Here is a 14,519-nt window from a genome sequence, read left to right on the forward strand (position 1 = left end):
GCCATTCCCCCTCCATACGAGGATGGTCAAATTTATAAAGTGTTTCAATTAATACTTAAATACAGTAAAAACGAAGCAATGATGCGGTTCGTCGATTGTAAATGTACGTATACGTACGAATACGCGGTCATCGGCTGCCAGGCATTTATCACGGCTCCGCATACGCATGCACACTATCGACCGACCGAATTATTGTTTCGTTTTTACTGTACGTACCTATCTAAAACCATTAAAAATAAAAATATTTTTAAATTAGGTACCTAATCAAAGGTAGAGTTACAATTTTAAAAAGTTTAAGAAATATATAGTTATAAGCTAAAATCAATAATTACTCAATTATAATGATAATCACGCATGAATAAAAAGACATTCATCAAACAATTTAATTCAAATAACACAGCTAATAAACCAGCTCTATGTATATACACATATATATACATACCAATTTTTGTAGGAAATTCTTTTTTTCAATGAGTAGGTACAATGAGTAAATCGATTGATCCTTCTTTTACAATCATTAATATCTTCAAAACTTTTCACCACACAATGGCCCTACACGTAAAAAAAATATTATTTAAATTAATATTGTTCTCAGTATTTACATAAGTAGGTACTACATCTTTTTGCAGACAGTTATCCATTATTTTTTTTGAGGTTTGATTAGGCACCTTATTTATTAACATTCGTTTGATGTTTAATTAGATAGGTACAATTAATACAAAATAATAAAACCAGGCAAAATTGCACTAATTGGACGTTAGACTTGGGAACTAGGAGGGCTCGAAGTAGTAAATTGTATGAATCGGAGCGCTCGATAATTTTCCGAAAATATTAGGTAAGGTGAGTCGGAGTAAGTGTGACATAGAATTTAATGAGATGAATTTCAACCTGGTTCATGATGAATAGGTATGTTTTAAACAGTTGAAAACTTTACCATATGATCTACAATATCATTACAATTAATATGTACAGAAGGAACCCACTGTATATCTTACTATAATACGACATTTTAATATTTTTTGATTACTAGTCAGTTTGTTACACTTACCCCAATATTGGGGTAAGTGTAACTAAATTCACCATTATTCCAAAAGTTCTTCAAAACCATAACGTATTTCATGCACAGAAAGGTAATATATCATTTAATGGATATTGATTCTTAAATTAAAACTTTTGTATAGATTTTCAACAAAAATGATCTCTATCATTTTTTTGGGGTAAGTGTGTCATACTAATGTATGTAGAGCTAGTGATGTCCCGAAACAAAAATGACGTTTTTTATTAGGTGTGTACTTAATTATTTAATGTGGTTATCTCAGCAACAGGAGTGGTAGGTAAATCAATCAAAGGTTTTTGAAGATTAACTTATAATTTTATTCGTCTCGAAAGAGCACAAATACAAAGTATCAGGGCTCGAAATGGAACGGAACGCACCGGAGCGCCGTTCCGGCTCGTGAAATTTGTAAAATCATCGCTCCGTCTCGTGGAAAAAATATGTTGACCGTCTGAGCTAGAATACTCGTACGATTTGATGACTATGTAAATCGAGCGCACCGGTTCGTCAACTTTTCCATTTCGAGCGCTGCAAAGTATACAATGCAGGAATGCAGAGTAAGCCTAAAAATAGTCAGTACTTACATGACAAAGACGTAAGCACTTACAGTAAAATCAAAACTTTAAAGAGGTTTGTCGATTGTGTGCGGCGTGAGAATAAGTGTACGAAAGAATGAGTTAAGTTTGAAATGTTATAATAGCTTCACCAAGAATTAACGGGGTAAAACATTATTTTTTTACCTCGAAATAGTGAGTATTAACAAACAGTTGATGAAATTTAATATACCTAACATGATTATTTTCGTATTATTACAAAATTAAATAACAACCAGCAAAAATAAAATGTGGATACAAATAGAGAGTAAGATATAAAAGAAATAATAATAATTAATACACAAAAACATTAAATCTCTAGTAACGTTTTGGGTCTCATTCTCGAATCATTCTTTCGTTTTTACTGTACTTACAATTCAAGTTAAGTGCTTACTTACAAAACTATGTATTCTAACTTAATTATTTCGAATTGCAATATTTTAAATTGCATGACTAGGTACCTACTGAATATTGTAACCAGAGATTTTTGTTTTGAAAATTATTTCGCCTCTTCGTCCAGTTGATGGTTGAGGCAATATACAGATGACATCCTCTTCTTTCACTTCGTAAATGTCTTTTACTCTTGGAAATGAAAACATAGTTTCGTTTTCTTTTTTAATCGTCTTAAGTTTTCGAGCAAACTTTGTCAGAATTCTGTCATCTTGCTCAAGTTTTATTATAACTCCGACAAAATGTTTCACAGTTTTTTTTGTAGCAAATTGTACTACAATCCATTTTCCAATCTCTAACATTTCTGAATTAGATGCAACTGCAGTATCATCAAACTGATCAAACATTGCTATATTAAGCATATTAATTGAAAGATCGTTTTCCTCATCGCCGAGCAAATCATTAAATATAGTCTTGCATTACAGGGGCGGCTCTTCCTTAGGGTACCTAGGGGACAGACCTCGGTCCCCTCATCATCATTCTATAATCAATATTTAATTGAATATTCATGTTATACGTTCCTACCATAATACATTGATTTTGTATAAATTAATTAAGTAAATATTTTATTTGTACTGTTTGCCCATCCTTGATTCTTGTTTCCTGGCCCATCCCTAATGCTCTATGTGAGTTTTGGCTCTACCTACAAATTACAATACAACGATACTTCTGGGGTCGAAATCCGGTGGCCCCTTTAAAATCAAAGCAATGTTTATATTATGAGATGCTATATGCGATTGCCAGTTATGATTCTCAAAATTCATAAGGAAGCTGAACAATGCGTACGTCTGTAGGCCGTTTTGCACGTGCTATGCACATTTTACCCACATGTACCGATGCTGGACCGGGGACACTGTAGTAAATACCTGGTCTTGCATAAGTATGAGTTTATAATATATTATGAAGTTATCTTGTCGGTCGGCTGTAAATTCATATCCCATGACCCACCGGTTTAGTTTATTAGTTAGTTTGCCAGTAAGTGATCAAATAATATGTTATCTATCTCCTTAAGTTTTAAAATATATTTGTTAATACATACTATAATAATTTATAATATTATCTTGAATGATAATAACAAATGGTAGGTATGTGCTATTTCAGATAATTAAATCAATATTAATTTGTATTACCTAAATATTAATTATTGTAATGTACTAGTTGTGGATAGTTGAATTTCACGTTAGTAAAATAATTTTGATAAACAATATTAGGTATTATGATGAATGAGGTGGTTCATTTATTGAAATATAAGTTCAGTACATTGACATTTGAAGACAAACTAGAAGTGAAACGATTAGGACCTCACCAACCAGTCACCAACAGATTTAGTTATTGTGTATGAACTAATCAAAACAAAAAAAAGCATTTAACTCCGAACAGTTTACCAAAAAACATGGTTGACGGCGAGTGTATCCTTGAAAAGACTATTTTGTTTTTCTTGTAGCAATAAGATTCTTTCGAACGCAGGAAGCATATGAAGATGAAGTAATAGCTACAAAAGATATGTTTTTTTACGCTTTGATTAATATTGATTAGGTAGGTACTTATTAGATATTTCATGCCATCTGACCCCACTTACTAAAAGATGCTAGAGCCGCCACTGCTTCCATATTATCTTCGCTTTCGTCACTTGATGTCCATGACAAATCTTCTTCCGATGACATGGGTTCGTGTTTTTTTTTTGTTTTTGTGTACTTTTATCGGTTTCAATACCTTCTTCTGCATGTTAGTTTTGTCTTGCAATGGCTTTATTTTCTTTTCTATTGCGACATTATTTTTCATTCGCTATATAACATCATATCGACATGGTATCGACACCATTTCTGATTATTTTTATAAATCGGTGACTTTGCTATCACCTTTCCATAGATGGCATCATCTAATTTGTAGTAGATACTGAGATATCTTAGTAGCTACACTTACCACAAAGTTACACTTACCCCGACTCACCTTACCTAGTGTGCGATTTTTTTTTGTTGTACACCTATCTAATTACCTTATATGGACAAATGCAATAACAGTCTTTATAGGTACATCTAATATGCACTACTACTGAAGATTTGGGAAGGAACCTTTTTCAGCGCCGCAAGCGAATAAAGCTAATTTTTACGAAATACTTACCTATACTGTCAAAAATTGTATAATTTTTTCCTCACTTTATATAAGTACCGCATATAGGTACGCAGCGCATGGTTTATCTACCCCCGCGGGACGTCACTGATTTGTCCTTATAAATAATAATTTCCGATCGTTTAATTAGTTAAATTAGTGATATCATACAATATCAACAGCCATTGAAAATACCGGAAGGCGAATCCTGGATACTAAACTCGAATCCTGTGGAATTGTACAAAACTCTCATTAATCAGAATTTAATACATAGATCGCATAAAAACTTTGTAACAAAACAACACAAAATCTTATTATTGTGTACGACTCTCTTATTAAACGTTATTAATAAAATGTAATGACATTGTATTCATGCTGTCAAAAAACAGTAGGTACTTACTATCACTTCCCTCCATTTTGTGTGTGAATTTCTCAACTGTCACTTTTATTTTTATTATGGTTTTTTTTCGTCTGGGTACGGGATTTGGAGGTGGATAATTGACACACCGGAATTATGATGGAAAACGGCGAGTTTATTTACGTTAATATTATAATCGTTACATTTTTATAATTTAATTTTGCGGAGGACGCAATCGGCGTGCTCGCGATTTGCCCAGCAGGAAGCTTCTCCCGCTCAAACAAAAACGGTTACCTTTTCTGAGCCGTGCCAAATGCGACGTTGCCATTCGTATTTTTTTTTTGGACAATGTTGCCGGTCAGATATTTATTAGTGGTATTAAACATTGTTCAATAATTTTCGCAATCAGCCGTTATTATTTGTTGGCTTCGATACCGTTTCGGGCCTCTCAAGATACACAAAGACATCCCCAAATGGGGACCATACGGGGTTGTCACAAGCGCACCTCTCCGGAAAGGCCCGAATGGGGGTCGGGCCAACTAAGGGCTGATTACGATAGCGTGTGTAACTGGACAGTGCGGCGGCTTGATAAGGGGTGGTTGCGTCTCTAGACGTTGAAGGATCGAAGCCCCTCCGGTACGTCGGCGGCTGGAGAGACTCGGATGCAGCACTGTAGCATAGTGGTTCGCGGTTCCCAGGCCTACCGTAAAGCTGCTGAGAGAGGAGGGCGTCGCGCCCAGCCCTCTCAACACCCTCGGACCGTCGGCAACCGGAGAGTTTCGGATGCAGCACTACGCCGCTTTGTGGGCGTAGTGGTTCGCGGTTCCCCGTGTCTACCGTACGGGCGGATGCTGAGAGAGGACGTCGCACCCAGCCTTCCCAACAGCGACCGTCCGAAAATCAGTCGATCCTTCACGAAAATGCATACCGGCGCATTACTCGACCCCTTTTTGCTCGTTTGCCCTGCCGTGGCTATCGAATTACACGCACTGCACTGATATTATACAAATATAATATGAATAAAACTTAATTTATCACCAAAAAGGCTTTAAAGTTTATAAAATTATTGTTAAAAATATATCAGGGCCCGAAATGGACCGGAACGCCATTCTGCCTCATACAACCGCTCCGGGTTGTAAAAAATTTCCACTTCGAGCACTGAAATAACTTATTTTACATCGCTTCCAAACACAAAACACTTAAAACTAACTAATCTATGATGCTAATGGCTGAGGATGCTGCTTGGCTGCTTTCCGCTGATGGAGGCTGCTTTGCTCAGCTGAAGAAGGCCGCTTTGTAGCTCTCTTCATCCTGGTGCATCTGGGCCAGGGTTGATTGCAAGGCTCACAGACACGCTGCTGTTGACGAAGAGGGCTCAAGCGGCTGATGATTGCCGGTCAGCTATTTATTAGTGGTATTAAACATTGTTCAATTATTTTCGCAATCAGCCGTTATTATTTGTTGGCTTCGATACCGATTCGGGCCTCTCAAGATACACAAAGACATCCCCAAATGGGGACCATACGGGGTTGTCACATTACATAGGTTAGGTTAGGTAGTGACATGTAATATGAAGACCCCCTTACCACTTTCATCGATTTCCCTTCCAATGTCATCCCATATTTTTTTTATCTTTCTTACCTACTTAAATTTTTGTAGTCCCTGACAAATCACAGAGGATTGGATATTTACGGACCAACTCGATCAATTTTTCAATCTTCATCATTTTGATTTCCTTTCCGAAATATGTGTGTTTCAATTCCGATTCAATCGATGAAGGGACTTTTTTGTCTATAAGGAGGTTGGGAGCTACATTTCTCCCAAATTTCAACTCCTACGTCGGATCACCACCAAAGAAGCCAGAAGGTGGCAATATTCATACAACGTAAAATATATCATCATCATCATCATCAGCCGGGGTCAATCCACTGCTGGATGAAGGCCTCCCCAAGCTTTCTCCAACTCTGTCGGTCCTGTGTCGTACGCTGCCACGTATTTCCGCCGAACTTTACCAGTTCGTCAATCCAGCGGCTTTTAGAGCGACCCTGTGGCCGTTTTGTGCCCCTTGGGTACCACTGGATGACGGCATTTGTCCAGCGGCCGTCCTTTCGGCGAGCAATGTGCCCCGCCCATCTCCATTTCAGCTGTTTGGCAACGTCTATTACATCGCGTACTCTTGTCTGCTTCCTAACCCATTCGTTTCTCTTACGGTCCTTTCGCGTGATGCCCAACATACACCTCTCCATGCCTCGCTGTGTGACTCTTAGCCTTTGGACATCTCTCGTGTTGAGGGTCAGGTACAAGTATTCCTTTAGGTTGTGAACACGAATTTCTTATTGATCTATTTATATGTTTTAAAAAAACTATTACATAATACATTGATAATGTTATTTTTTGGTGTTATCTTTATGAATTTGAAATAATTTTAAAATATAAAATTGATGAGCCAGGAATTGGGGACTGCCAGAAACACAGTACGCAGTTCTATCAAACCTTGTTTTTTCGAAATGCATCACTGAACAGCGCACTGTCAGTTTGATGCTGGGAAGTGATTAGTGTCATTCACCAATTTTAAAACGCTATTTCTTTATTTTATTACTGTAATTCTACTAGTTTCTCCAGATATTCCGTATAAAATAACCTTTAAAACCCCACGCATTTATTACAGGCGTGAAAGTATTATCGAAACTATTCAGTATGTGTAATGCCTCTATTATTTTTCTTCGTGCAGAAACAAATGTCTTATTTGTATATAATTGTGACTAACTGTCGTGTATGACATCCCATTTTATGAATATTTTAAATAACAATAATCCTGAAAATGCCTGAACAAAGTAATGATTATCGAGTAGTCGTTTTCGGAGCGGGAGGCGTAGGAAAGAGTTCGCTAGTATTGCGCTTCGTCAAAGGAACATTCCGCGAATCTTACATTCCAACTATCGAAGACACCTACAGACAAGTAAGATTCTGTGATAATTTTGCACAATATCCATAAAAACTTATATCCTATAATGATTACATGAAAATCATTTGTTCACTCAACAAATTTTAATCATTAACTATTCCAGCTGCTACAAAATACGAATGTTATATCTTATAGATAATGAATAAAATAACCCTTTTAAGACATGACATTTTATATCCCCCTTTTAACTTGCACGGTTAATCTGTGATAATCTTCCTTTTAAATAAAATATACACTACTTAAGTACCAGTAATGTCTTACAAGGTTTACCTAATGTATTATATGCAATTGACTTAACTTAGTAGAACTTAATTCATGATCATTTAAAATGCATTTATCACCTGGTATACACCGAATATAAAACTTGCTTTTGACACTTTTTGCTCACATGGTAAGCTTTATCAAGTACAGTCAAACTTGGTTATTACAAGGAAGATGTGACTGACTGAATTTGCTCGTTATAAGCATTACTCGTTACATCGTTATATAGCATTTTTCGCGCCACATTCTATTTAAGCATAGAAAATAAAAAATCTGATAACCATCAAAAAAATCCCCGAAACAAGCATGGCATCTACAAAAGAAGTTGTTTATATTGTAATGAGCCGCCGGCGCTGGTAGGTACTTACTGACTTCACAAAGTTTGGATTTTTTACATGCAATTTCAACCATATGCGTGGAAACTTTTTCAATGTTGTCGGCGAAAACACCAATTAGGTACTTAGTCACTTAACTAGTGTCATAAACGTAATCCGATCCCGGCGGCATCGGTCCGGTCGGATTTTATTGCTTAGGGTCGAAAATGTTGTTTTTAAACGATTGACACATTAACAGTTTTGCTCGGTATACCCGAGAAGTAGCTCGTTATAAAAGTGAATAAATGTATGGAGAAAATTATAAACTAAAATGTCAACGAATGTTTCCTCATTACATCCGAGATCTCGCTATTTCCGTGATCGTATTAACCAAGTTCGACTGTATGTGTACTGAAATTTACGTTTGAGTTGTTAAACAACATTACGTAGTGGGGGTAGAAAAAGAACTAAGTAATTTGAGAAAATATGATTAGTAGAATTCTTGAGGATTTTCAATCATGAATGATGAAGAAATAAAGATGCAAAATAATGTTCATAATGAATGAGTTTTCATTAATTATTGAACTAACGTTTACGTGGTAAAACTCGACGACTCGACTCGACTCAAAGATGTGTATATAACCCAGAATAGCTGTCAACGTAAATGACTCGATTAACATGTGAACTTTGCCAGACGAGAAACACCCTGTGTACCACAGCTTTATAGACATAGCCACCCACCATGAAGTATTTTTACACAGTAATACTATTGCGACTTTCAGGTTATCAGCTGTAATAAAAATATCTGCACGCTACAAATTACTGACACAACTGGCTCTCATCAGTTCCCAGCGATGCAGAGACTTTCCATTAGCAAGGTACCCATATTTCCAGTATTCTAAACTATTCAACACGAATGCTCAGAGGATAAAAATCCCAACAAAAATTGCTAATAGAGCTTGTGTACATATTTACCAATACCCAAGAAGATAAATGATGAAGAGTAACAAAAAAAAAACTAAGGAGAGGATAAACTTTTCGTTGTATTAGAACCATGGCCCCCTCTCCTGAAGCGGGCGCTCAGGCCAGGATGTTTGGCGGCCCCCCTACCTATCACTAAGGTTAAGGGCAGTATGATGTTCTATAGTAGTGTTCCCCAAATCCCCAAATGATATTCTGTAGAACCCCTGGGTTCCACAAGGTAAAATTAATGGTATTCTGTGTATTTTTAGCGATTTTTTGTATTTGTAAATAAATCCACTTAAATTATGGAGTTCTCAATACTCGGCATCATATTATGAACCACTGATTGCGATCCCATTTTGTGGTAGGCAAGTAACATGCGACCATTCAACATAATAGATAAATAGCCATTTTTATCAGTCAGAAACACACTACAAATAATTATAAAATAAAATCCGACATGTGTATTAACATTTAGCTATATCAATCACATCACATCACATCACATCACACAGCCACATATATTATAAAATGTTAATATTCTTTAAGTAAAATAGTGTCACAGGCGACTTTTTTTTAACTAATGGAGCGAATTTGTGGTGTATGTTTATCTCACTTAACCGGTCGACCTGCAACGCCGGGCCCCCAAGCTGGAGCCCTGTCAGCCCTCTCCTGTGGGGGCCATGATTATAATGTTGTTTTTAGTGTGGTAAGTATGGAAAAAATTGTATTCTCCGTGTTGCCAGCACTGAATACACTATTTGTAAATTCTAACTTAAATATTATGTTATTTGCGAATTTACACAATTGTCTAATAACAATAGTCCATTGTAACAATACAAGGCATTTTTTTTTATCTCAGTGTGACCCTGGCAAATAAATGTCACAACAAAAGTGCGAACTTGTTATAAATGAACCTGCAATGAGAAATTTATTGCAATTTACGCAGTTTATGTTTCCTCAGCGGTGATAGGTATATATCCGTGAGTCCTAAAGATGATGAGGATAAAAGGCCGTATGATCTTGGTGCTTCAAACTATACCTAAATTATATAATAGAAAAAGAAAGTTGTTGTGCAATGACTTTGACTTAAACACGTACAATTTGAACAGGGACACGCGTTCATATTGGTATACTCAGTGAGCAGTCGGCAGTCACTGGAGGAGCTGCGGCCAATCTGGGCCAGTATCCGAGAACTTAAAGGAGCCGACCTGCCCGCAATCCCCGTCATGCTGGCAGCCAACAAATGTGACGAGGGGGCCGACGTGAGGGAGGTGTCTCCCGCAGAGGGTCAGGCCGAGGCCACCACCTGGGGCGTCTCCTTCATGGAGACCTCTGCTAAAACTAATCACAATGTAAAACAGCTCTTTCAGGTATGCAATATTGCAATTCATTTGGTGAACTGATAAAAAAAACGAATAAGTTGACTTGGCGTATATCGCACTCTCGCAACTAAACCGCCACAAGTCCAATTTACGTGTTTTGAGTTAATTACTACGTTTCATTGTATATCGTTCATAGTATATGTACTGAAAATTTCATATCTCTAAGTCATCAAATTCAAGTCAAAACTTCATTCAACATCTAATCATATTTCAAAAATACAGTACAAAAATGCGAAAGGTAAAAACTTCAAAACTGATTTTCTCTGTTTGACGTTTTTTGGATTGTGGCAGTTTAGTTGCGAGGGTGCGATATGTCTTAATTTATAGCTATATTGTGTGATAACGTCCATATTGTAAAAAATAATGGAATTTCTATTATGGAACTGCCATAATAATAGCTTGAAGGATGAGGTGAAGATTAATAGGATAAGAGTGCAAAGGTAAATAAATCTAGAAAAACAGACCTAAGTAAGTAAATCAACATCAAAATTAAATATTTTGATATTGTATATTATATACAACCTATTTTTAACATACTAAAAATAAGGCTATTGATATTTCTTTATATTTATTAGTGTTTGAAGGTGTAATATGTCAGGAAAAACATTCAAATTAGAAACATTAACAATGATGACAATGTTTTACGCCCAGAAATTATTTATAAGAGTCAATATCTTCGATTAGCTACAAAAACAGTTAAATTTCTGTTGCCGTTTGGAACATTGTATCTTTGCGAATTGGCTTTCTCAGCGCTCATGGAAATGAATTGCATCCTTCGCACTAATAATATTATTATCTATAATGTGTACGTTGATAAAATAATATTATTACCTATACCTACTAAGATTTTTTCTTATTCATATTAAGAGCGTACATAAGTGAAACGGCATATAATTTTGAACACTATGTGGAACGAAATTTCGGCCGCGTTGAGGCGCGTTGCCATTCGGAGAGGAATAGTTGACCTGTTCGCACGTCAATTTCTTTTGTGATGGAGTCGTCTGAATATATTCTTAAATCGTGTAAAGATGACTTAAAACCGTTCCGCATGTACTTGAAAAAGAAAACATGTCAATGAATATACTATTATTATTACGAATATAATAATAAACATAACATAAAAAGAATGCATGTTGAATTTTTATGACAAATTACATTTCGTTCGGTTCTTGTGATGTGCATCTGTGACCCGCAATCCGCGTATCGCCTAGTCACGATCTTTTTAGACTATGCCTCAGCTGAGGTATAGCCTTAATAAAGTACATTTACTTTTTTGGGGGATTTTTATTTAGTGTGCCACGAAACATTCAGTGTACCATCGAATAAAAAAGTTTGACAGTTTGAAATTAAGTATTAAAGTCTGTTAATATAAATAACTTATATACTCTATACTATACGCTCCGCTTAAGGGTGAATATGGTAATTGAATTAAGTTAAGTAGCAGTATTAATTAGGATATTATAGCATTGAGCTATGATTAACTATTTACTATACTTGTAAAGAAAATATAAAAAAATTGAATGATTCTTTTCTTTTATTGAATCAGGAGCTGCTTAATATGGAGAAAAACCGCAATGTCTCGTTGCAAGTGGACGGTAAAAGTAAAAAGAAAAAGGAGAAAGCAGCAAAGGCGGCGGAAGGAGGGGGGGAACCGTCGGCCAGCGGGAGAGATAAATGCCTGCTCATGTAAAAGACAGAGACGAAATATGTAAACTTACCGAATCCATCGGCCTCTAGTGGCATGTCTGTTACTCACTACTAGCACTTTTTTATCTTATATCTACTTAGAACAAATTTTGATTCTAATTTAAGAAGCAACATTCATTTGAAATACGGGTTCAATAAATAACTTAGTCGTAATTTTGATAGACTGTGTGATTTTCGATCGAAAACTTTTTTGTGATTTCTTAATATATCCATTATTAAGTGTATGTATTATTTTAGTCGAAGCGTCAAGTCAGGTCATGTATGATTTATCGGCTTGGCTCTGAACATGATCGATATAGTGTTAAATTTCTATTTTTGCAAGAAATTTTATTGTCTTAACAAATATTGTTATTGTTAACGCGCATTTGGCCTTTATTTGGTATTATTAAATTGTATCGAGAGTGATTGACGAATAGTGATTTTTATACAACGGTTACTCTACGAATTTCAGTACAGTCAAACTAATATTAACATAATTCTATGAGCAATTTCTTTTCGGATTCTGCAAGCCATTGCTGAATAATTATTTATTATCATTACATTATTAAAATACTGTCATTTTTTTTATAATCATCAGATATATTTTATATTACGATATCTAATGAAAATGTGAATGATGTAGGTACGTAAAAATAGATTTACTAACAACAATAAATACAGTTGCAAATTGGTAATCGTCCAGATACCTGTTAAGCCATTTATTTTACAAAAGGCTTAATATTAACTTCAGTACCTTATACATAATACAAACTAATATACTGGAATTATCACCAAAATTTTTCCACAAATAATAATTTAAAACACAAACCCAATAATACAAGACAAAAGTCAATATTGGTGTTCTGATATAATATGTACATATTTATTACGACGGGTCTAAGTGCAATTAAGAAGTAGTTATCATTTTACAGTTTTACATTTGATGTTTTAATGTTGAAATTGTGAACCATTAACTGTAGAAGCAGCTTTCATACTTGTAACGTCTTCCATTTAATCAATAAAATTATACGTTGATTAATTAGAACTGTATTCATTTTGATTCATGGATTATACATTCATTGAACCAAAATATATATTGCAATAGTGTGCTATAACACACCAATATTATAGTACGTATGTATATTGTAAAATATTTGCTGAGATTTCATTTTTACTTAGAGTGTTTTTTTGCAAGGTATAATTCCAAGTATGATCTGAAACATCAAAGTGAACAAACCATAAAATGACTTCTTCACGCATAGACCTCTCTAATTTTCTCATAATTTTGTTTTATCAGTTTTACTCTAGCCAGCATTTTGTATTATTAAAATGATTACGAATATGTCGGAATACAGCAATACTTAAAGAGATTATTGACATTCTGGAAAACGAATCTTACAACGTATTTGCGGAAATTCACTATTATATTATAATAATTATAAATAATTTTCAATTTGCATCGAATTAGTATGTATAGTGTTAAATTTTATAAACATATTAATTAAAATTGTTACATCATTTTGTAACATGAAAGCAGCATATTACTTGCACTCCTGCCCAAATAAGCTATCAGTTATCAGGAGACTCCCTCTGTCTGAATAATAAAATTATTCTGTTACTGTGGCTTTGTTGAATCTGTGAACCTAGGGCCAGTGATATGACGCAAAAGATGCCGAGAAGGTGGAAAGAAAAGACAGCATTAGTGACGCGTTATACTTTCATTTTCATGTACATTGATCTATTGCCATCTCTCTTAAGTTTTTAGCTCGATTTCATTACTAACTTTTACCTGTTTTTAAAAATATGTAGTATTCATTTTTATTCTAGACTTTAAGCTATACATTGCTTTTATCTCACGGTGATTAAATTGATCTCTTATTTTATTATATTTAAAACTAAGTTAAGCTTAACGTACTTTCCATAAATAAACACTGTCTGCAAGTGATTAAAATATAAATTTCTATTCATTGTAGTCAGAATAGAATACGTTTATATGAGAACATACAATATTCTAACAAACCTACATAATTTAATGGTTTATTAGTGATAGTAATATCCCTCTCACGAAATATGTACTAATAAACAGTGTGCATTGTGGTAGGTACTGACATGATTAAGAATCGAATTTTAAATTAATAATTTTTATTGCAATACATATATTTAGCAAAGCAAAGCACCACCACTAAGATAGTCTGGTCATGACCAGCTATGTAGATTTAAAGACAATTCCAAAAAAATGCCTAATTATTACATTATCTTATAATTCCAGTCACTAAATATATCTAGATCATTTGTTGTGCTATTTTATTCTTAATATCGTTTCATTCTTCTTTATTTCCATTATTTATTTGTAAATGTGATAAACCTAGTATTTATTATAC

The 14,519-nt window shown here is 34.8% G+C and overlaps 1 protein-coding gene across 1 annotated transcript; it reads left to right on the forward strand.

The window, feature by feature from the left end:
* The first annotated feature begins 7,090 nt into the window (after window positions 1-7,090).
* LOC147067811 (GTP-binding protein Di-Ras2) lies at window positions 7,091-12,831 on the forward strand. Its single transcript, XM_085952664.1, has 4 exons — window positions 7,091-7,523; window positions 8,887-8,982; window positions 10,180-10,440; window positions 11,999-12,831. The coding sequence occupies exons 1-4, from the start codon at window positions 7,386-7,388 to the stop codon at window positions 12,140-12,142; spliced, it is 639 nt and encodes a 212-aa protein (XP_085808790.1). The 5' UTR covers window positions 7,091-7,385; the 3' UTR covers window positions 12,143-12,831.
* Window positions 12,832-14,519: the final 1,688 nt, after the last annotated feature.

Source organism: Rhyacophila brunnea, unplaced genomic scaffold (assembly GCF_057557595.1).
Source record: "Rhyacophila brunnea isolate RB1 unplaced genomic scaffold, BYU_Rbru_1.0 scaffold_3, whole genome shotgun sequence".
Lineage (NCBI taxonomy): Eukaryota > Metazoa > Arthropoda > Insecta > Trichoptera > Rhyacophilidae > Rhyacophila > Rhyacophila brunnea.

Coding starts and splice junctions, on each gene's coding strand:
- LOC147067811 (XM_085952664.1), top strand. CDS start 7,386: ATGCCTGAACAAAGTAATGATTATCGAGTAGTCGTTTTCGGAGCGGGA. Junction 7,524..8,886: donor TCGAAGACACCTACAGACAA/GTAAGATTCTGT, acceptor TGCGACTTTCAG/GTTATCAGCTGTAATAAAAA. Junction 8,983..10,179: donor AGAGACTTTCCATTAGCAAG/GTACCCATATTT, acceptor CAATTTGAACAG/GGACACGCGTTCATATTGGT.